This window comes from Schistocerca cancellata, chromosome 4 (genome assembly GCF_023864275.1).
Source record: "Schistocerca cancellata isolate TAMUIC-IGC-003103 chromosome 4, iqSchCanc2.1, whole genome shotgun sequence".
Taxonomy (NCBI): Eukaryota; Metazoa; Arthropoda; class Insecta; order Orthoptera; family Acrididae; genus Schistocerca; species Schistocerca cancellata.
The window spans coordinates 657,047,894-657,072,585 of NC_064629.1; the positions used below are offsets into that span (position 1 = coordinate 657,047,894).

General features: G+C 42.9%; 1 protein-coding gene across 1 annotated transcript in view; it reads right to left on the bottom strand.

Annotated features, from left to right (window-relative positions):
• The window catches only part of LOC126184466 (facilitated trehalose transporter Tret1-2 homolog), a 315,517-nt gene extending 301,543 nt beyond the window's left edge, over positions 1–13,974 (bottom strand). The window contains exon 1 of the mRNA XM_049926857.1: positions 13,888–13,974. Coding sequence (XP_049782814.1) covers positions 13,888–13,901 — 14 coding nt within the window. The 5' untranslated portion in view covers positions 13,902–13,974. The remainder of the gene's footprint in view (positions 1–13,887) is intronic.
• Positions 13,975–24,692: the final 10,718 nt, after the last annotated feature.

The following is a 24,692-nucleotide window of genomic DNA, read 5'->3' on the forward strand; positions in this document are numbered from 1 at the left end:
AAATAAGAGCAAAACTTCTTAGTATTTTGCTTTCAAACTCGTTGAACGCCTCATGTATTTAGCTACACCTCCAATGAGCACAGGAAATACTGATTTCTTTAATTAGTAGAGGGAAACGTCAACGGTATGAAGCATAGTCCGATGGGCTACCACAGTCCTCGTACAGACGAAATTCATGTTTCCTCTGGACAATGATAGCAGTTTGGAACGTAAGTTTGTACTTGTGCATGGATGGAAGGTACGCCTAGGTTTAAAGTTCCATGAACGACGAAGTCATCGGAAACGGAGTACAAACACAGATTGGACAAGTATAAGTCAAGAAATCAGTCGTTGTCCTTTCAAAGGAACCATCCGTGCACTTGTATTGAGTAATATAGGGTAAGCACGGCAAATATAATTTTGAAGTGGAAGGGCGGGATTTGAACCCCACTCCTCTAGAATGAAATTTCACTGCCTTAACAGTTTTTTTTTTTTTAATCTCATTTTGTTCGGTTTCGTTCGTTGCATCTGCTCGGGGCGGACGTCGTAAGACATCCATTTAAGATCGTTGTTGATCGATTAACTCAGTTTTTTTTATTACAGAGGGCAGCTAACCCTCTGACCGAACACGCTGAGCTACCGTGCCGGCAAAGAGTTGAGCAACCACGTTCTGATCTTGTGTGTAGGTTTATAGTCTCATAACACAGGAAACCTCTTGCTACTGATCTTCAGTACCTCGTAAGACCTATGAAGTGAAACAATCTATTGTGTTTGCTGATAGCATTTCCTTGATTTTTGCAGCACTTTTATTGAAGACACAGCGGTAATTAGTTCCCACACAGATAGAGAATTCCAGAAACATAAATTTGGTTTTTCGTCTTTAAACACGGATATTGTTGCTGCATCCATAATGGGCCTGAGGAAAAATTATTTTGCGTCATGTTCTCGTAGAAACTATTTCATGGTTTCTGCAAATGGTACCTCTATGAAGTTGGGAATGTGCAATACATCCAGTTTTACATTGAGAATACGGGGTCTGAGAATGAAATGGGAAGATATCAGTTGGTTGCTGAAGAAGCAATTTTTACTGTTTTATTACGTATTTAAGTGGAAGTCAAATGAAAACAGACAGATGGAAGAAAGTAAGTAAAGTGTTTATTATTTCAAATGTAATCGCCGTAACTGTTAAAACGTTTATCCCACTGTAAGATAAGAGGGTCAATGCCTTTGTGTAAAAATGTTTGTGGTTGCCTACGGAACTATCATTGTACGCTGGCGTCAACCTCTCCGTCCTAAGCAAATCAACGGCCAAGAATGTCTTCCTTCAGATCTCTAACAAATATGGAAATTGCGTGGGGAGAGATCTGGACTGTATGGGGGATGTGTAAGGGTTTCCCAGTGAAACTTTTGCAGCATAGTCGATGCAACAGCCACGCCAACTGCGGGAAAGTCATGATGACCTTTTCCTTTGACTGCAAGGGCCGGATGCTCATTGATTTTCTGAACACGATGCCGCAATTAACGCACAGCGGCACGCGGACAATTTGCAAAAATTGAGCGCGCTATCAAGTCCAAGCGCCCAGGAATGTTGACGGACGGCATCATTCTGTTGCAGGACAATGCCCGCCACATGTTGTCAAGGTTATTTCGAGTACTCTGCAGAAGTTTCGCGAGTAAGTCCTTACATACCCTTCATACAATCCTGATCTCACCCCATGCGATTTCCGTATTTTTGGAACCGTGAAGGAAGACATTAGTGGCCGTCGATTTGATTTGGACGAAGAGGTGCTTGCCTGGGTGCAATCATAGTTCCATAGGCAACTGAAAACAAAAAATGGCTCTGAGCACTATGGGACTTAACATCTGAGGTCATCATTCCCCTAGAACTTAGAACTATTTAAACCTAAATAACCCAAGGACATCACACGCATCCATGCCCGAGGCAGGATTCGAACCTGCGACCGTAGCGGTCTCGCGGTTCCAGACTGAAGCGCCTAGAACCGCTCGGCCACAACGCCGGCAACTGCAAACATTTTTCCATGAAGGCATTGACCGTCTTGTCTCAGAGTGGGATAACGTATTAATGGTGACGGTGATTACATTTGAAATAATAAACAGTTTACTTACTTTTTTCATCTGTCGCGTTTTCATTTGACTGTCTCTTAGAAACTGATTGTACGATAACAGTCGTTACGGGTACAACACCAACACAAAGACGTTTTTGACTGAACACAATATCCAGCAAATGCCCTCCGCGCACTATGCTCTGTCTTTTCAGCATGAAGATTCTTCTCTGAGGTTAACGAGAGTTCACCAACATTCTGTACCTTAAGTTTTGGTTATTCACTAAACCGGAGAAGTGAAAGTGCGTCTCGTTACTAATCCACGTGTTGTTCACTTTGATGCGATTTTCATCAAGAATCTTGACAATATGATCGCAGAATACGGTTCATTACTGATAGTCGCTCCAATTAAGAGATTACACACGCTGAAGAATTCTCGGAGAACCCTTCCCCTTACGAGTCACTTATTCCAAGGTGTAAGGCATGTTACGCGGTTGATCGACATGGATTTTTTAAACCGCTGCTAGTTGAACTGCTGCGATGTTTTCAAAGGTCTGAAGCGTTTTTACACTACCGCCTTTCTCTTTGAACGTCGGTTCGACTCGCTAGAGGTTGCTTATCAACATTCCAGTCGCATTGTCTGATCGAACAAGCTGGTTACGCCTAATTTAAAAATGACTCCGAAAGTTACGTGGTGGTTTCACCAAACTCTTATTATTCTGATACTATCTTTCAGTGCGTAGCCACGGCGACCACCCGACCGACGATCCATTGCACCTAAACGGTACGCCGTGCAGATGGTGAGGGCCAGTAACCTACACTCCGACCACCTCCCGACTGTGTCCCATAGCTACATAAAATCTTCCCGTTTAATTGGTGGCGCTTTTATTCAGCATATACTGCATACGTACAAAAATAGGGGGGAAGGCGGTTAATAGGTGTTTAGTACCTTCAGGCAATCATGAAATTAGAAATAGAGCTGGATACAGTGTATGAGGAATACACGAAAAAGCAAGGATTAACGAAAGATCAGAAATGCATGAGAGTCTTTTTGGTTTGATTAGTTCAACTAGAGCGGCTCACTGTCCTCACAGACGAGAGTCCCGCACAAGGTCGGGTAACCGCTGTGTCGCAATTCCTAAAACTGTTATTTGGCACTGCCGCCAGAAGCGCACCGAAATACGCATCACCTATTGCTGCTTACCGGTCTTGTTTTGCAAAAACTTTAAAAAACATTGGAAGTAAGTATTTAATGTTATAAGAGCTTCAGTGGTCGTCCTGCAGTCTTAACTGTCGTATAAACAATTTCATCGGTTCTTGACTTAGAGCTTTTGTGACTTCGCAGAGCTCACATCATCTGATGGTGTGGCAGCTGTGTCAGGGAAGAGAGCGACCGTTGCTTGCCAGTCTGCAGTTTCTGGGAACGACTCGGACAATGGTTGTCTGAAAACAGGAGATGCTGCAGTACGCCGGCTCTTCTGAAGATAAGGAGAGTAGGAATAAATATACCGTCGATGACCCGGGTGTGGACAGCAGTGGGAAAGGAAAGCGCACGTGTCCTTTTCAGAGGTACGGTCCAAGCATTTGCCTTGAATGCTTCTTTTTTATTTTTTAGACTTCAGTCTGGATGGCTGTACATGAATTTGAATCATAACCAAAAAAAAAAAAAGTTCAAATGTGTGTGAAATCTTATGGGACTTAACTGCTAAGGTCATCAGTCCCTAAGCTTACACACTACTTAACCTAAATTATCCTAAGGACAAACACACACACCCATGCCCGAGGGAGGACTCGAACCTCCGTCGGAACCAGCCGCACAGTCCATGACTGCAGCGCCCGAGACCGCTCGGCTAATCCCGCGCGGCGAATCATAACCTTCTCGAATACACGTGCACTGTGTTAATCACTCCGTCACCTCATTCGACAACTTGTCTGAATTTCGTTTGCCGACAATTTTTCACTTTCGTGTATGGTAATGTTCGACCAGTGCCCCTTCACCTATTCCCAAGCGCATGTCACACACCAAGTTAATGCTAATGTTCACTGATCATCTCTCAAACGAAGTCTCGGCACGACTGCCAATTAGAATTTCGTTTAGATAGTCTCGAAAGTACGGCCACTGCTTTCACAGACGAAACAGTGCAGTGAAAGTTATTTTCGAACGTGGATGCTTTTGTGACGGATGGCAGCTCTGTACACGTCTCGAAGCTGTGTGTCAGCTGCCTGTATACTGAATTTCGGCCTATTTGATTTTCACATATAATTAGTAATAGCAGCAGTAACTGTGTAGACTGAAATACACGGTACGCCCGCAGTAGAAGAGAAAGCATTTTTGGAGATACAAGCTCATATCAATAACAAACTTGCTGCGAATGAAGACTGTATCATCCGTGTTCAGCTACAAAGTGCAGAATGGTGTGGCACAATGATGACTCCGGACTCACTCGTGGGAGGAGCGAGATCCAACCTCCAATACGGTCATACAGATTACCATTTCCCTCAATTTCTAAGGTGAAGGTTAGGGAAGTTCATCTGAAACAGACAGAGCTGATTTTCTTCCCCATCCTTGCCAAAGCCGAAGCTGCTTTCCGTCTCCAGTTATCTCGTTGAGCCGGCCGTAGTGGCCGAGAGGTTGTAGGCGCTACAGTCCGGAACCGCGCGACCGCTACGGTCGCAGGTTCGAATCCTGCCTCGGGTATGGATGTGTGTGATGTCCTTAGGTTAGTTAGGTTTAAGTAGTTCTAAGTTCTAGGCGACTTATGACCTCAGAAGTTAAGTCACATGGTGCTCAGAGCCATTTATCTCGTTGATGATGAAACTCCCTGCTTCTGTCGCAATAGTGGGCAGGGGCACTACGTCAGTAATGTGTGGATAAGCTGAGAATTTGGGTCTGACGAAAGGCGTCCTAGGGTAGTAGAGTAGTCCGTGCATTTGCGATGACCAGTGTGTCCGGATGGCTTAGTGGTTAGAGCATCTGCCTAGTAAGTAGGAGATCCGCGTTGCAACCACAATCCAACACAAATTTTCAACTTTCCTCTTGGTGTAAATCTACGTCCGCTGCCCCCCCCCCCCCTTCCCGCCCCCGGTATATATGTATATAAAGGGTGGTTCATTGATTGTGACCGGGCCAAGTATCTCACGAAACAAGCATGAAACGAAAAAACTACCAAGAACGAAACTCGTCTAGCTTGAAGGGGGAAACCAGATGGCGCTCTGGTTGGCTCGCTAGATGGCGCTACAATAGGTCAAACGGATATCAACTGCGCTGTTTTAAATAGGATCCCCATTTTTATTACATATTCATGTAGTACGTAAAGAAATATAAATGTTTTAGTTGGACCACTTTTTTCGCTATGTGATAGATGGCGCTGTAATAGTCACAAACGTATAAGTACGTGGTACAACGTAACATTCTCCCAGTGCGGACGGTGTTTGCTTCGTGATACATTACCCGTGTTAAAATGGACCGTTTACCAATTGCGGAAAAGGTCGATATCGTGTTGATGTATGGCTATTGTGATCAAAATGCCCAACGGGCGTGTGCTATGTATGCTGCTCGGTATCCTGGACGACATCATCAAAGTGTCCGGACCGTTCGCCGGATAGTTATGTTATTTAAGGAAACAGGAAGTGTCCAGCCACATGTGAAACGTCAACCACGACCTGCAACAAATGATGATGCCCAAGTAGGTGTTTTACCTGCTGTCGTGGCTAATCCGCACATCAGTAGCAGACAAATTGCGCAAAGGGGTGAGGTACACGTACACACGAGGTTTCCGTTTTCAATTACGGAGTGGAATAGAGTGTGTCCCGACATGTCAGGTCAATAGATGTTCAATGTGGTGACCATCATTCGCTGCACACAATTGCAATCTCTGGCGTAATGAATGTCGTACACGCCGCAGTACATCTGGTGTAATGTCGCCGCAGGCTGCCACAATACGTTGTTTCATATCCTCTGGGGTTGTAGGCGCATCACGGTACACATTCTCCTTTAACGTACATCACAGAAAGAAGTCCAGAGGTGTAAGATCAGGAGAACGGGCTGGACAATTTATGCGTCCTCCACGTCCTATGAAACGCCCGTCGAACGTGTACCTCACTCCTCATGGTAATGTACATGTGCGTCAGTGAAAAAGACCAATAAAAAGGTGTTAGCTTGTGGAAGTAATGTGCTGTTCCAGTCTCTTCTGTACCTAAGGTCCATCACCGTTCCCTTTGGATCTCGGTGCTCTCCGATACACACGATCGAACAGCGGAGGAGTGGTACTCAAGCGTCAACTTTAGGTTACAATATCTCCGGATGTAATTAACATTTTACAATGCAACAAACGGCACTGATTACGTATTTGCTTATATGTTCAGATGTGCTAACAAAACTAACGGGGTTCGATTTTAAAAAACCGTAGGTTTGTGTTAAAAAACATACTTCCGTGCATTTTTTTTATGGTTTGTATTAACCAATTACACTAGCCCCTCTCCTCACGTTCGGTCTGTGGAATCGATTCGTCAGTATTTGATGTGGTTTACGAAATATATCCAGCGGTAATGTTAGGTGACTCACCATGTATATGGTGTCTTTCCGGACATGCCCGAAAGAACAGATACCATTTTGATCCTGCAGCCATCAAAAATCATGACACAAAGGAATGAACGACATGTAGCTGCGTACTGGATATTGATTTACATCAAGGGGAAAGTTGATAATTTGTGCCGGACTGGGGTTGCAACCCGGATCTTCTGTTTACTAGGCAGATGCTCTGACCACTAAGCCATCCGGACACACTGATCATCGCAAATGCACGGACTACCCTAAAACGCCTCTCATCAGACCCATATTCTCAGCTTATCCACACACTACTGACGTAGTACCCCTGCCCATTATGCTCATTGCTCAGGGCTTTTCGCCGATTCCCGTAAGAGTTCGAGCGTGATGTGCATCTACACCGAAGGGATCATTGACCAGCCTCGTCTTGATTATATCCTTTAGAGAACACTATAAAGTGTAACGAAAATGTCCTGCAGGAGACTTTCCTCAAATGTAGACGAAGAAATTAAGTTATACGAACATGGACCTGGAAACGCTTTGTTTCCATGTTGCAACTCATTTTCTTCAACTCATTAATCACTGGAAAGGTACACGAACGGGATGCACCAGCAACTCTTTCGCACAGGAGATGTTCAATATGCCCTCCGTGGACATTGATACATGAATCAACCCGCCGTCGTAGTGAATCTCGGATGCGCTGATGTATCCCAGGAGTATTGCGTACGGTTTCGCAGCCTTCCATAATACGGACACGGAGACTCTGAACATCTTGTACTGAGGTTCCCCGCTTTCAAATGCCTCCACAAATAAAAGTCGAGTGGGTTTAGGTCCAGGGAGCGTGGAGGCGAGGCAATTGGTCCATCTCTTCGTATCCATATGTCACCGAATCTTTTATTTGGAAGCCGACGGACATTTACACTAAAATGAGGAGGTGCTCCATCGTGGAAATAGGCATCTCCCATCTCTGCATTTGTGTACACTGCCACTGCACGAGTCAAGTCTGAGATTATCTCTATGTAGTAGCCTGTGTGCTTGCAACGATCGTACTGATCGATGGAACAATTGATGTTTTCTGTAAAGAAGTAATGACATCGCATGGCAACAGGACATGTATCACAAAGCAATAGCGATGCACAACGTCACCAGATGTCACTAGAGTGTGTGTTCCCCATGATTGTAACGTTCTGTTCTTGTGTGTTTTCCATGATTAATGAGCTGGAGAAAATGAGCTGTACCATGGAAACAAAGCCTTTCCTGACCCATGTTCAGGTAACATAATTTCTTAGTCTACGTGTGAGGAATGCGTCCTGCAACTTGTGCTGTACATGTTTGTTACACCCTGCGTATCTGAAGAAGATAGTTTGACGTACTGTCGTCATCGAAGCCATTCGAGACGAGAGACAAAAGACTCCAGACCCACATAATTCACGCGATAGATGAACTCCATGGAAAAGTACATTTGCCAAATTAGAAATGGTTTGTGGATGATTTTGTACATCCCTATAGTCAAATATCATTAGTTGCCTTTCTCCCCCAAAGTTAAAGACGTCAGAATAAAGTCTATCAAAACGTGGATTGCTCTGTGCATAGGCAGATAGCTTAAACGACGCTCTTGTTTGTTAGAATATGCAAAAGTTATGTGGCTTTAGTAATGGCAAGTGGCCTCACAGATCACCGTCACTTTCTACTGTGAGGAGTAGCTTTCTTTACAACCACGAAGAGAAGAGTAAATGAAGCAGAAGAGCTCATTATCCTTCGATGTAGTTTTCCCTGAAGATAGCAGGATGAAATAGAAAAAATGGTTCAAATGGCTCTGAGCACTATGGGACTTAACTTCTGAGGTCATCAGTCCCCTAGAACTTAGAACTACTTAAACCTAACTAACCTAAGGACATCACATACATCCATGCTCGAGGCAGGATTCGAACCTGCGACCGTAGCGGTCACGCGGTTCCAGACTGTAGCGCCTAGAACCACTCGTCCACCCAGGCCGGCGATGAAATAGAAACCTAAAAAGTGTAATATATGTTACAAGTTTCACACAGAAAGAAGTCTATCGTAAAACAGCCAAGAATGAGCCACAATGTAGATAGTAGGCTCGAAACACCACTGGAGATTCTTAAGAAATGAACTGAAGAACTTGAAGCAGATATTCAGCTATAAAGCACAACATTTTCCTGACTGTTACGTCCCTCTCGAGTCCGTAGCTGCATCTGAACGGAGTGTTGTAAAAAGTAAAATCAATTTGTGTCGGAATTTGCGTGACAGTGCATGCACCACTTTCGAATGGGTATGTGATAGAGATAGAGAGATAGAGAGATAGATAGAGAGAGAGAGAGAGAACAGTCTCAACCGGAAGTGAGCGTCTTGAAAAATCTTTTTCAAACTCTTACGATCTTGACACTATACTCTCTAAAATACTTATGTGTCCATATAGATCTGTCATATTCCGTTCAGTTCTACTGTGTTATTAGAATGAACCAACTGAGTTTGTTTTATGTCTTCTAACATAGGGTTCGTCGCATGTACCGTAAGCTACTGCTAGGCAGTGATACTCTATAAACGTTGTAACAGTCTCCTAGATTTTAGGTATGAGTCTGGTGTGTACTAGATCTGGATATTCCTCGTAATTTGTGGGAGACATCGGAGGGAGGGAGTAGGGGGGGGGGTAGGGGTCACGTCCAAATATGCTCTCCTACGGCGCCCGTTGTAGCTAAAATATCCTTTTTATGTCTAAAAAGTTCGATCTGTTACAGACAGGTTAGTTTAATACAAACCCAAAAGTCGTCATTACTTGTTTGTGTGCGATCGCAGAGTGGATAACTGGGAGTGAGACAAACAAGCTGGTACTCGTCCAGATAAATAGGAGAGATTGTATGCCTGGCTCCGGGGCGAGTGGCCAGGAAGTGGCCGCGCAGCCCGAGGCGCCAGCTGCTGACCTCCGCACTAACACCGGCTGAGCACGTGCAAGTCCTGCTCAGCGTCTGCGACTCCAGAGGGTGTTACCGGCAGCACACGCCCTGGCGTACTGCCAGACGCTCACACTGAGCTCAGTTCGTAAATGGAACCGAGCAATTTCATTAAAATTTTTCGTTTAAGATGGATCTCGTTCGAGGAATGCCAAACCTATTTTTTCAAGACGGGTAAGGTCGATTCTTTTCACTCATTGTCCAGTACACTTTGTATTCAGTCCCTAATGATTCTCGATTTATAATGGACGTTGAACTCAAACTTTCGTTCTTTCCTTCCCATAACGTAGTACGTTAAGTTAACTATTGAGTTGGATTAGAAACACCCTAAGCCGTGTACCAAATAGCTTGCAAGCATAGACGCGTGAACAGATAGACCTATCAGTTGCCTAGGATAGTCAATTGATAACTAAAATGATGTCTTAGAGTGTAGTTTCTAGGATTCAGCTGCAGAGTTACTAACTTGGTACGCTAAACCATCGGATGTAACATCTAACTCAAGAAATGGCTGCTGTTAAACCTGATGAGAGCAATGAGGTCCTTGGAGACGGAACTCAGACTCAACTGAAAGTGAGCGTCTTGAAAAATGTTTTTCAAACTCTTACGATCTTGATACTATACTCTCGAAACCACTTATGTGTCCATATGAGCTGTCGTATTCCGTTCAGACAAAGAGTGTGGACAAATTCCGTATCGACCCTCTTATTCTGAATGATTCCTCCAGTCACATGAATTTCCTCTCCCCCCCACCCCCCCGAAAAAAAATCACAGAAGCTGCAGCAATGTTGGTTGACGTGGATCCGTTAGGGACATTAATCATTAACAAATTAACAACACTGTAGTACGGATTTTGCCCACGGAACTCGCCCAAGTCACGTAATGTTTAAATTTGTTTTACAAACAGAAAAGACTTATAGCGTGACAAAATGCATAATCGGCAGGCAAAAAAAAAAAAATGTTCTAATGGCTCTGAGCACTATGGGACTTAACTGCTGTGGTCATTCAGACTGTCAATCCAAAGCGCCCGGGTTCGATTCCCGGCTGGGTCGGAGATTTTCTCCGCTCAGGGACTGGGTGTTGTGTTGTCCTAATCATCATCATTTCATCCCCATCGACGCGCAGGTCGCCGAAGTGGCGTCAAATCGAAAGACCTGCACGAGGCGAACGGTCTACCCGACGGGAGGCCCTAGCCACACGACATTTCGTATCAGTCCCCTAGAACTTAGAACTACTTAAACCTAACTAACCTAAGGACATCACACACATCCATGCCCGAGGCAGGATTCGAACCTGCGACCGTAGCGGTCGCGCGGTTCCAGACTGTAGCGCCTAGAACCGCTCGGCCACTCCGGCCAGCATCGGCAGGCAGCTGGGGCTTCTCATTCTGTTCTAACTATGTAGAATACCCGTGGTTCTAGTTTACTGCGCTGAGAAGTACTGAAAATCAAATGTTTACTTTTCGTAACGTAAAGGATGTGTGAATACGAATCAATAGATATCATCAATCAGTCAAATTAATCTTATTCTGCTTTTGTAAGAAATAAACTGAATTACTGGAGTTAATACAAGAATGACTGCCAGTGCATTGCAAATATTCCGTAGCAATGTTATTCCAGTACACGTAAAGTAGCACACGTAGAGTTGAAGAACAACAAGCATTCCTACATTGAGCTCAATTTACAATATTTAAGTTTCGTTAACTCGAATAATGTATTCAAGTTGTAGACACATGGACGTGCAGGCATAGCATATGTATCTGCACGTAGCAAATTTACTGTTGAGTGTTGCGCACCTTCCTGTATTATCAATAATTGATTGATTGGTGAATGAACAAAATTAAAACTCGCCCCTAAGAAATAGATGCAGGGGAATGTCTCTAATCTACTTCTTTTCCTTGTGCCTTTGCCCTACATCGGGACAGGTGCGGCATTCTTACTAACGGATTCCGAGTAATTAATTTAAGTGGTGGCCGGATACCCTTCCTTAGCAACCCCGTTACTCCCCAGGATGTAATACGTGTACGCCAACTGTCTGCATATTGTGTTTTTCATGTGAAAGTGAGCGCGAGTTTTCTTAATCTTTCCGGATCGTGTAACTGACGCGAGGCTTGGATACCAGCCCAGTATTCACCTAGTGGAATCTGGGAAACCGCCTAAAAATCACAGCGAGGCTGGCGGGCACAGCGACCCTTGTCATCAGCCCGCCGGCCGGATTCGATCCGGTGCCGGCGCACCTCAGTGTCCACGAAACGGCGCTTCCACACGCATGGCTACCAGGGCGGGTTGAAAATTCGCTAATAGAGCTCCTTTCCTAACATGGGCGGTTTTAATGTCGCTACATAGATAATAGAATATCTTTTCAATTCAGGGTAGAGACAATGAAAAAAAAAACTCTTTGTGCATAAAGCTCTCTCGATTCGCATAGTGCAAGTTGCACGTAATTACACATTTGTAAGATGTTAGAAACTGGTCTCAGAATCTGCTGGCGGAAGAAGTAGAAGACTGCGATCAAAGAACATCCACTCTGGACTCGAGCCACGTCGAGCTGGCACTCCTGCAATTCATGCTACTATCGATTATCGCAGCGAAGCGGGCGCTGTTGCTAAGGGCTATCGTCGGTAATCCCAAGTCCTGTCGCGGTGTCATACAAGCAGCTCTCTCCCTGTCTTTCCTAGCGTTCAAACCGTCGGACGATATCCGCTGTTAGTCATAATTTAGCATAGGCTATTTGATTTATTTACCTTTGGGACTGGATGTCCTTTCTGTCACCACAGTCGCCGTTTAACGTCAGGGAGAGAATTCGTCTGTCAATCACCTAACTTTCTTCTGCGTGTTACCTCACCGGTATATAAACTGCAAGTGTATCGTATTTTCCGCGGCGGTGGCTAAGGACCATCTCAGACACTTTCTAAACTAGCATCGAAAACCGCCTGAAAGACTTTTAGGATGGCCAGTGTACCAGACCAGCTGTCGTTAATTCGGCAGGCTGATTCGCTCGCACTCTGACTTATCTCTCTGTTTAGCAAACTATCGAGTTTGAAGTAAAGCTGTTCGAACAGATCGTTATACGAGTACCACTAAGGCGCAAATTTCAGTTAACTGATAGGAAAATTAACTGTTGGTGAACCATCTGCACATTTGTAGTTGATGGTAAGGCTCAAATATATTACTTGGATGTCTAACTGTCTGGTGAAGTGAAAAGCATACTGAACAATTACCAAACCGCCTTCTACTGCGCCCACTAATAGATAATAAAAATAAAAAAAAAATCAAGCGAAAATCACAAAACGTAAAAGGAGAGAGTACAAGGATAACTATTCTTTAACGTGCTTGGTAGAATAAAATAGTTACTGTCTCTGAGAAAGACAATAGAGGGGTGGGGGGGGGGGGGAATTGGTGGAAGATGGTTAACTTTCTTTGAACGTTATGTTCTTTAATGTGATAAACGACAAGTATGAGTAATTATTTCTTAAAAATTGTGTCGATACCTGGGTGAAATCTTGTGAAGGTACATTTTTTGTATTATTACTTACGTATTTCAAACGACTGTTTCTTAGGTCTCCACTTCCAGGCATGTAAATGTGACGAATAATCCTGATCTCTAGGCCTAATGCATCGATGTAAGAACTAATTGCAGAAATTAGAACGACTAAGGAATAAAGATATATAAGGATCGAGTACTTAGTCACTTCCTCCGTTTAAATACGGCTACTTTCCGTACTTGTAAGCATTGTAAACATCAAATATCTACATATTCGAACAATTAGTGCATTATTCAAGTACTAGTGGGGAAGATGTCAGTAGACAGCACACTTACAATGCACAGAACCAGACCAGTAGTAACAATAAGCGCCACAAACAACGCTGAAAAGTGGTGGCAACCAAACCGAGAATCCAACCATATATTTAAATTATTATAACCACGACTGGAATGGAGGATATAAGTTTACTTCTGGTTAAGTACTGGGACCGAACCGGTAGTCGAACATGAGCTCGGGTTTAGCAAGTGTAGGAAACGCCACGTCGTTGAAGAGAGTAGCTTCGTGTAGCGCGTTCATTGGGTAATGTGAGCGAAACATTAAACGGAAAGCCAAACGCGTACCACCACCTCGGAATTTGAAGCCGGCGCTCTCAAATGCGAGCCCAGGATTTCACTGTCGCACGAGTTCTAGAACGGGCTTTTCCTGTTCGTAAAAGAGAAAAAGGAAGGGAAGAGTCGGCGGAAAAAAGGCATCATTAATTTTGAATCGCTAACGGTCTCTTCTCGATAGCCAACGCGAAACAGCAAGACGTGGGCACGAGAAAGGCGTGTAGTGAGTGGCACTGACCTGTCGGCGTCCATGTCCCGGCGCTGCGGCCAGCTGACTGCGCGTCGCCCACACGCAACGCAGCCGCCGCGGCGCCGGCAGCCCCCAGACGCCAGCCGCCACTAGCGCCGCACCGCGCCTGTCGCCGACACCACGCATCACAAAGCACTCGTGTGTTCTTTCTGCCACAGCGAAATCGTGGCGGCTGACGATTTCGTATGGTGGAGTAGTGGTAAGGCACTCATCTCGCATACGAGAAGACAACAGCTCAGATTCACTTTCGGAAATACATACACTACTGGCCATTAAAATTGCTGCACCAAGAAGAAATGCAGATGATAAACGGGTATTCATTGGACAAATGTATTATACTGGAACTGACATGTGATTACATTTTCACGCAATTTGGGTGCATAGATCTTGAGAAATCAGTGGCCAGAACAACCACCTCTGGCCGTAATGACGGCCTTGATACGCCTGGGCATTGAGTTAAACAGAGTTTGAATGGCGGCTTCAACACCACAGTTCATCAAGAGTAGTGACTGGCGTATTGTGACGAGTCAGTTGCCCGGCCACCATTGACCAAACTTTTTCAATTGGTGAGAGATGTGGAGAATGTGCTGGCCAGGGCAGCAGTCGAACATTTTCTGTATCCAGAAAGGCCCGTACAGGACCTGCAACATGCGGTCGTGCATTTTCCTGCTGAAATGTAGGGTTTCGCAGGGATCGAATGAAGGGAAGAGCCACGGGTCGTAACACATCTGAAATGTAACGTCCACTGTTCAAAATGCCGTCAATGCGAACAAGAGGTGACCGAGACGTGTAACCAATGGCACCCCATACCAGCACGCCGGGTGATACGCCAGTATGGCGATGACGAATACACGCTTCCAATGTGCGTTCACCGCGATGTCGCCAAACACGGATGCGTCCATCGTGATACTGTAAACAGAACCTGGATTCATCCGAAAAAATGACGTTTTGCATTCGTGCACCCAGGTTCGTCGTTGAGTACACCATCGCAGGCGTTCCTATCTGTGATGCAGCGTCAAGGGCAACCGCAGCCATGGTCTCCGAGCTGATGGTCCGTGCTGCTGCAAACGTCGTCGAACTGTTCGTGCAGATGGTTGTTGTCTTGCAAACGTCGCCATCTGTTGACTCAGGGATCGAGACGTGGCTGCACGATCCGTTACAGCCATGCGGATAAGATGCCTGTCATCTCGACTGCTAGTGATACGAGGCCGTTGGGATCCAGCACGGCGTTCCGTATTACCCTCCTGAATCCACCGATTCCATATTCTGCTAACAGTCATTGGATCTCGACCAATGCGAGCAGCAATGTCGCGATACGATAAACCGCAATTGCGATAGGCTACAATCCGACCTTTATCAAAGTCGGAAACGTGATGGTACGCATTTCTCCTCCTTGAACTAGGGAGCACAACAACGTTTCACCAGGCAACGCCGGTCAACTGCTGTTCGTGTATGAGAAATCAGTTGGAAACTTTCCTCATGTCAGCACGTTGTAGGTGTCGCCACCGGCGCCATCCTTGTGTGAATGCTCTGAAAATATAATCATTTGCATATCACAGCATCTTCTTCCTGTCGGATAAATTTCGCGTCTGTAGCACGTCATCTTCTTGGTGTAGCAATTTTAATGGCCAGTAGTGTATTTTCTTTTTTGTAGTGTAGGGACAAGCAAAATGAGTGCTGTCTGGTTTTTCTCACAGTCCGAACGAATGAACATAACAGTTGCAAAGCGAGGGTTGCTTGAAACGACAGTACATATATTTTTAAAAATAGCCGCGTCTTCCTCACCGAGACACCCGAGCCGCACGGGCGCTCACTGTCGTTTTTGCTGAGTAACGGTCCGTCCTGTCAGTGGCGAGGCATGAAAAACGCTTACCGGGGCGACCGAGCGCCGCTCGCTACAGCATCTCCTGGCGCCTTACACGCTACCAGACGTCGTGCTTTCCCTAAATCTCCTAACACAAGTGCCAGGATGGTCTTTCCTTCCATGTCCCTGCATAATCCGCTCTTGTGTTCCATCTATAGCAACGGTTTCCAACCTAGCGGTAATTAAAATTTTCTCAGAGGTAAAATCAAAAGGGTGCACGAAAATTTACTAATTTTAAAATATCTCTTTTCAACAAATCAATTCCAGTAGCTGCAATGTCATATTTATTTGTTTGTATCTAGATATTTCTGCACAACGAGCTTCTCTTTTTTGGCTTACAATTCCATTTTCTAGTGCACCCGTGGGTATTGTGAATAATGAATCTTATTTACAACTTACTTATGATCAAGAATGCATTTTTATACAGTACATTTCTACTTACGTCTAGACGGAGTTGACGATCATATGGCATCCAGGGGCCAACTGCGAATCTTCTGTTGGGAAATATTATATTATTGTGAAATATTGTTATTATAACCAAGTAGCTGTCCTGACAAAACTCTACCATCTGGTGAGAAAGATGTATGAGACAGGCGAAATTCCCTCAGACTTCAAAAGAATATAATAATTCCAATACCAAAAAAGCAGGTGTTGACAGATGTGAAAATTATCGAACTATCAGTTTAATAAGTCACAGCTGCAAAATACTAATGCGAATTCTTTACAGACGAATGGAAAAACTGGTAGCAGCCGACTTCGGGGAAGATCAGTTTGGATTCTGTAGAAATGTTGGAACACGTGAGGCAATACTGACCTTACGACTTATCTTAGAAGAAAGATTAAGGAAAGGCAAACCTATGTCTCTAGCATTTATAGACTTAGGGAAAGCTTTGGACAATGTTGACTGGAATACTCTCTTTCAAATTCTGAAGGTGGCAGGGTTAAAATACAGGGAGCGAAAGGCTATTTACAATTTGTACAGAAAGCAGATGGTAGTTATAGGAGTTGAGGAACATGAAAGAGAAGCAGTGGTTGGGAAGGGAGTGAGACAGGGTTGTAGCCTCTCCCCGATGCTATTCAATATGTATATTGAGCATGCCGTAAAGGAAACAAAAGAAAAATTCGGAGTAGGTATTAAAATACATGGAGAAGAAATAAAAACTTTGACGTTCGCCGATGACATTGTAATTCTGTCAGAGACAGCAAAGGACTTGGAAGAGCAGTTGAACGGAATGGACATTGTCTTGAAAGGAGGGTATAAGATGAACATCAACAAAAGCAAAACGAGGATAATAGAATATAGTTTAATTAAGTCGGGTGATGCTGAGGAAATTAGATTAGGAAATGAGATACTTTAAGTAGTAAAGGAGTTTTGCTATTTGGAGAGCAAAATAACTGATGATGGTCGAAATAGAGAGGATATAAAATGTAGACTGGCAATGGCAAGGAAAGCGTTTCTGAAGAAGAGAAATTTGTTAACATCGAGTATTGATTTAAGTGTCAGCAAGTCGTTTCTGAAAGTATTTGTATGGAGTGTAGCCATGTATGGAAGTGAAACATGGACGATAAATAGTTTAGACAAGAAGAGAATAGAAGCTTTAGAAATGTGGTGCTACAGAAGAATGCTGAAGATTAGATGGGTAGATCACATAACTAATGATGAGGTATTGTATAGAATTGGGGAGAAGAGGAGTTTGTGGCACAACTTGACCAGAAGAAGTGATCGGTTGGTAGGACATGTTCTGAGGCATCAAGGGATCACCAATTTAGTACTGGAGGGCAGCGTGGAGGGTAAAAATCGTAAAGGGAGACCAAGAGATGAATACACTAAGCAGATTCAGAACGATGTAGGCTGCAGTAGGTACTGGGAGATGAAGAACCTTGCACAGGATAGAGTAGCATGGAGAGCTGCATCAGACCAGTCTCAGGACTAAAGGCCACAACAACAACAGCTGTTATAATATGAAATTTTTCTTAATACTAACTGTTTGACAGCTATTTGCTAGCTCGGATCCTTAGATGCTATATTCCTACGGAGTTTCTTATGTCATGCATGATCCCAAATAGAAAAAAAATCTGTAAATATGTAGCATTTAAGAGTCCCAACTGTCTAGTAGGTGTCAAACAATATATAACAAGATTATAACAGCTACGTGATTATAATAACAATATTCCACAACAAAAAGCTCACAATTGGTCCCTGGATGCCATACGGTTGTCAACTACACCTAGACGTAAGTAGAAACGTAATCTATAAAAATACGTTCTTGATCATAAGTAAGATGTAAATTACATTCATTATTCACAACTCCCACATGTGAACCTGAAAATGGCATTGTAAGCCGAAACAGGCAAGCTTGTCGTGCAGAAATATATAAATACATGCAAATAAATACTACATTGCATCGACTGGAACTGATTTTTTAAAGAAATGTCGTATTTCGACGTAGTTCATGCTACAGCCCTACTGAGACAGAAACTTTTAAAATATCTTACTATTAACACTATTTCGTAATACTGTAACACTGATAACGTAACTTACCTCTAATTACATTTTTTTAAATACTAGAACCGGTATTAACGTGTGACACAATGTGATGGAGTTTACTACTTTTGTGAAGTGAATGTTTAAACTATATCTTCCTCACATAGACCATCCACTACAAACGTGCTTTGTTCCATACATTCGCAACACCAAAATTGAGACATATCATCACACATGCTTAAATATCTGATGAAAATGCCTTCTTCCACTTGACAGTAGTTCATGAAATACTTTAGAACTTGCTTCGTTATTGACTTTGCAGCGATAAATGAACTGACGCCACAAAACAACAGTAAATACAGAATGACTTGTAAACTGCTGTAGGGCCTGCACTGTATTATTATTATTATTATTAGTAGTAGTAGTAGTAGTAGTAGTATCAGTGACAATGGTCAGACACAAAGCGTTGGCAGCCTGAAGTCTTCCAATTTCTATCAGTTCAGAAGCAAGGAGTCCAGCAATTAAGTGATTTACGAACAGTGGGCCTCAGTATAGTGCACACACTTTAATTTGGTTGATTTTAAATGGGGGATGCGAGGTGTGGGTGGAGCTAGAGTCGATATGGGGAGGAGTGGTGCAGCAAAAGTGTTTTGCAACAAGTGTCTGCCCTCAATGTGGTTAGTTAGCTTTCTTTTCTGCTCGTAAGAAGGAGTTTTAGGTAACAATCACGATGCACTAAGCATTGCCTCGTTATTCCTTAAAAATAGTTGTTACAAATAAGCAGTACCAGTTGTATCACTGACTCATTAGCTCATGGTTCAATCAAACACCTACAGTAACTAAATTTATTATGCTGTATTTCTAGAAAGCTGGGAAATGCCGTTAAGGTCCAGCAGCCGGTAACAAAATATAATTTATCATTAAAAAATAAAAGCAAAGCGACCATAAAATGACAACAGTTGCAAAAATACAAATATGCTCGAGAGTTACCAACCAGATCGCGAGAAGAAGAGACATCTGTGTATTATAGTCTGCGAAAGATAACGCGCTGCACCAAAGATATAAAAAAGAACTAAAAACCACTGACAGAACGTAAATAAACCAGCTGTGAGAAATAGGAAGCGTAGCAGAAAGTTAATGCCGTAATAGGCTTCGAGCTGAAAGTAACTATTCGCACAAGATAATAACAGGTCTGAAAGAAATGCGAATTTCCAAACTTGAAGAATAAATTCAGAAACTGATTGCAAATATAAATGAAGAGCTGTTATGTTAGGTAACGTTCGAATCACCAAACTCGAGGTCTGCAGTACCAGACGGAATACCTGTTAAGTCATACATGCAACTTTCGGATGAAAATTAGTTAAAATACTAAGTGAGATACTACTAAAAACAAAAATTCACTCAGTATTTATATAAAGTTTAGCAATATCGTGCTACTGGTGTAAAATCCACGTATTATTAGATCAATAGTTGGCTTCAGAGCCATTTCCTTTCTTCCAGTCTACTTGCAAAATATTAGTAAGGTGCACTGCAAAACGAAATGAAGCTCTTAATACATAACCCATTGGACGCGAACCAAGTCGCCGGTGTCAGTGTAGGGACATAATTGGACACAGAACGCGAAGAAGAGTCAGGCATCGTTTATGTCATTGGAGAAACAGGAAAGACTATTTCGATTTAACGTCTTGTCGATGATGAGGTCGTTAGAGGCGGAGAGTTGCCCGGATTGTAGAAGGTTCGTAAGGATTGGGAAGGAGTTAGGTGGTATCGTTTTAAAAGCAACCATTCCGAAATTTGCCTTAAGCGACTGAGGGAAACCACGAAAAATCCTAATCTGAACAACTCTCCTCCCGAATATTAATTCAGGGTGTTGACCAAGGCATCATCTTTCTAGGTGTTACAAGGTATATTAAAAAATGGCGCCATTGGAAAAGTAGGAACAGGGCAGTTTTCTTCTGCAAATCAAATAGAGAAATCAAATTTTCTCTTATTTTGAAAGTCTAGTATGTTCAGTTTTACTAAAAAGTATAATCCATCTTGCTTAAGGGATGGGGTAGGTGAGTTAGAGGTGATTTTTCGAAATTTCATGCAGATGATGATCTTCCTCCTTTTTTGAAGATCTGAGTTGCAAAATTAACAAGGCCGGAATAAAACAGAAGATTTGTGTAAAAAGTAACCCCAAGGAACCTGGATACCAGCAACCCGCGCCGCTTGGCACGGGTGGCCGTAAGCATCTACGGCCAGGTGACTTGTCTGGCATAGCTGTAACAAATAATATACACAAATCTTCCTCATAAATCAGTCTATCTATTACTGAAAACAGTAACAAAATCCCCACAGTAGTTCGTGAGATTAACCTTCATACACAGACAGAAACGCGTGACGAGGGACTTTAAGTTATAATATACAGGGTGAGGCATAAAGGATGAACGGTTTCAAATGAACAATACATCATTAGGAGTGCTTCAAAAAAAATTTAATTACAGAATAACACTCAAATAATGTTGCCGTTTAACAAAATTAATGCTTGAAAACAACATCTCCCAGGTGACGGCTGTTTTCATCGATGCACTTCTCAAGGCGCTCTCGGAAGTTGGCTCTGCAACATGCCTCTGTCTATCTGGACGATTTCCACACGAACAGCTTTCTTCAATTCTTCAAGTGTACGTGGTTTATGCACGTACACACGTCATTTGAGGTAACCCCACAAAAAGTAGTCACATATGGATAGGTCAGGGGAACGAGGAGGCCAACGAATGTCTCTGAACTGGGAAATAACTCTACCACGAAAAACAGTCTTAATTGCTTCCATAGTCAATCTTGCCGTGTGGGCTGTAGCTTCATCCTGCTGAAACCACACTCGCCGGATAAGAGTACGTTTTCTTCTTAATTCAGGTAGGAAGAATTCAGTGATCATCTCTCTATGTCGTTCAGAGGTTACGGTTACAGTGTTCTTGCTCTCGTCTCGGAAAAAGTATGGAGCGAGAACATCTGTACCTGTCACAGCACACCAAACAGTCATCTTGGGACTATGTATTTGGTTTTTCATGCAGTAGTTTTGGGTTTTCACGTGCCCAATAACGACAGTTTTGCTGATTTACTATTCCATCAAAATGGAAATTAGCTTCATCACTCATAAGCAAAATAATGTTGTCATTTTGCTCAAATATGGCCTCCATTTCTCGGGAAACGTTTAGCCACTGTTCATAATCTCTTGGGTTTAATTTTTGCCCAATGGCCAATATGTAGGGATGAATTTTTAGGTTAGTGTGCAAAATACACCTTACTGAGCGATTACTGAGGCGCAGCTCAGTCAAGTGTCTTCTAGCAGATCGACCAGGACTACGGAATATGGCTTGCCGAACTCTTTCCACATTTTCTTGCGTCCGAACTGTGCGAGGAGCTCCTGGTGGTTTTTTGTTCATAACTGTTCCTCGTGTTCGAAATGATTCTACCCAATGTAAAATGGCGTTACGAATGGGAACACTATCATGTCTAGCGAGATTGAAATGGCGACGAAACTCACGCTGCACTGCAACGACAGACTCACAGTTGTGCTAAACACACGATGGTGCACGGTCCACAGCTGCATACCCCTGACTAAACAAAATGGCAGGAGCTACCGATCACGTTACCGCATCACTCCCCCCACTCCGACCGGCTGAGCCTGAATACTAGCTGTTCTAAAAACGTCCATCCTTTCTGCCTCACCCTTTATATAGAAAATATGTATGGATTCTGGTCAAGCTTCGCTGCTCTGGAGTTGCGGGAGCTGTTTACTTCACTGCTTGTCCTGCCAAGTTACCACCTCCTCTGTAGCTTACCACCTCGCGGCTTCCATCATTAACACGAGATGTCACTCCAAACGCCTGTGAAATATGGAACAGATAACAATAAACATATGATACAGCCATCATTAAGATATTTATAAACTAGATACATAAATTTTATTCTTGGATCAGTCTATCTATTAGTGAAAACCGTATCATAATCCCTACAACAGTTTTCGAGATTAATGTTCGTATACAGACAGGAAACCGTGAAGGGGGATTTGAATTTATAATACTTCTAGATGTTGTGACGTGTTCTGTGAATGCCCCTGGTTTGGCTCAAATTATGCTATAGAACATGAGCGATTAAAGCGAGGAAAATATAAAATTTGTCTGTCAGTTGACATTGCGTGATCCTATTTTTTATTTTTGTGGTCGCTCTCTCTCACGTTGTGTACATACGCTTTTCAGATCCATTTCAGTATTTCAAATCGGTTATCACGACTTTACTGTGTTGACATATACGAGTCTGTAATGTTTCCCAAAGGTCGAACTGTGGTAGCCGTTGACTACAGCGCAGTATAACGAATACATTACCAGGCCAGAGAGACTTTGCGACGTGACACGGATCCAAATTAGTGACCTGGAGATGAGGCACTTACTATTGTCCACGCAGAGGACGTTTTCAGAGGACGATCTATTGACCAAGTGCGGCCTGTGTTTTCTGAAGAGTCATAAGGTTCATGGCATTGCAATGCCAGCCACTTGAGGAAAGTGGCTAGTCGACACCAGCGCGTAGGTGCCTAAAAGTCCTGTTCGTATTTGCTACACAGCAGCAGATAAAAGAAGCTACACAGCGACTCTGATTAACACATGAGCTGTATTTCACGCAAACTGAAGAAGGTCAATTATCCTGCAGGGGAGACCAGGTAGCGCTATAATCAGTGGGAGTTAGTACTGGAACATAGCGGATAGTGACAGAAGTTGGCTGCAGAGACGAAAAGTTCTTGTAAACGACAGTCTTATTGTGGTGCTAAAAATTGTTTTTTTTTTTTTTTAAATATTGATGTTATTTGTGGCTTACGCTTAAACTGGGGTAAGCATTGCAGTACTTCCAACTGTAATAATCATAATGTAGGTAGATATTATGTTTTCTATTGCGTCTTTCAGCACTGATTTTGTAACTTTCCGAGCAATAGGAGTCCCATTGAAGACTGGTCTCTGCCTTGATGTCTGAAAGGAGTAATATCGACAGGCGAATATGGGGCAATGTCAACCGGGCATTGACATTTTCCCATGCTCTGAACTTCAAAAAAGAAGTTGTTTACAATTAAGTAACGCCTTACACGTAATTTCAGATGGCAAGAACAATAACAAGAAAATCAGAGAAGAAGCACTTAAAATTGAGTTAAGTTTAGTGAAGTCAGGGAGATCACTGAATATCATATTAAAGGAGCTGAACATAATACAATTATAGTATATGATAGAATAAAATCAAATTCAGACACGCAACATTCCTCAGGAAGAAGTTATTTTCTTACTCCTGAACAAGAACAAAAATTAATGTCATTTGACTAAATTGGCACAATTATTATATTTCATTTCCCTGGTTGAGACGCTGAGAATTTCCTATGATCTTTCCGGCAAACTAAGCCTTAAGCACTATTTCAATAATATTACCGAGAAATCCTGAAACAAGCTTAAGAAAACCATCAGCGATAAGTATCAACAGAGTTAGAGGCTTCAATAATGCTGAAGTCCATTTATATCTCTCCAACTTGAACACCTGTATACGTATTTTGATACTTGTTAAAGTAATAAAATGTGTTATTTTCTTAGAACAAAATTTTTTCTGGCTGTATTTCATACTAAAGGTGTCGATATTACCCAGGTACTCGGGGCAATAAAGACAAGTTGTAGACTTAAGAAAATGTTTATGTCGCTTCGAAGGTATTAAACATTTTTCAATTTTTCTGGTACAGCTATGTATCTAACATTCTGGATCACACAGGGTGCTATGAATTTTTTCGTGGAAGTGATTCCGAAATAAAACGAGAAATCTCTTAAGGTGCCGGTATTCCCCCGGTCACGCCTACATCAGGGCCGAAGTAATCGACTTTGAATGCTGTTGTTTAGATTCAACGAAGTGCTCATCCTAAGGGCCAATAACTGTTACCTGTTAGGTGAGTGTGCACAACCACTCAGTGGCATCATTCTCAAACAACATACGGATTTTGGTAAAGGAGCTGCAGAGAAGGCGCCGCTAATGAGTCCGCGGTATGCGCGGATGTATTGCATCGCCCTATACTCACCATTGTCTTCTAAACCTAAGCAAATCGCTGTGATTGTTAATTGCTGATAAAAATTTCTCGTTTCTATGAATTATCTTAAGACTGGTTGATGCCTGTCGTATTGTTATTTTGTCTTGAATGATACTCGTCTTAAATGTAACCACACCGTTTATTACACCATTCCTTAAATGTGACTGTAAGCGCCTGATGACTATCAGTGAAGCCCATAATAATAACAGTTCGTCAGTTACCAGTTTATCTGAGCACGATGCACTAAAGATTTTACTACTTTGTAGTTTGGCACTCAATGAAAATGGAAGAAATTGACAATCGATGGACAATTCGTTATTAATACAGTTCGAGGTATTACAAATTGACGGACA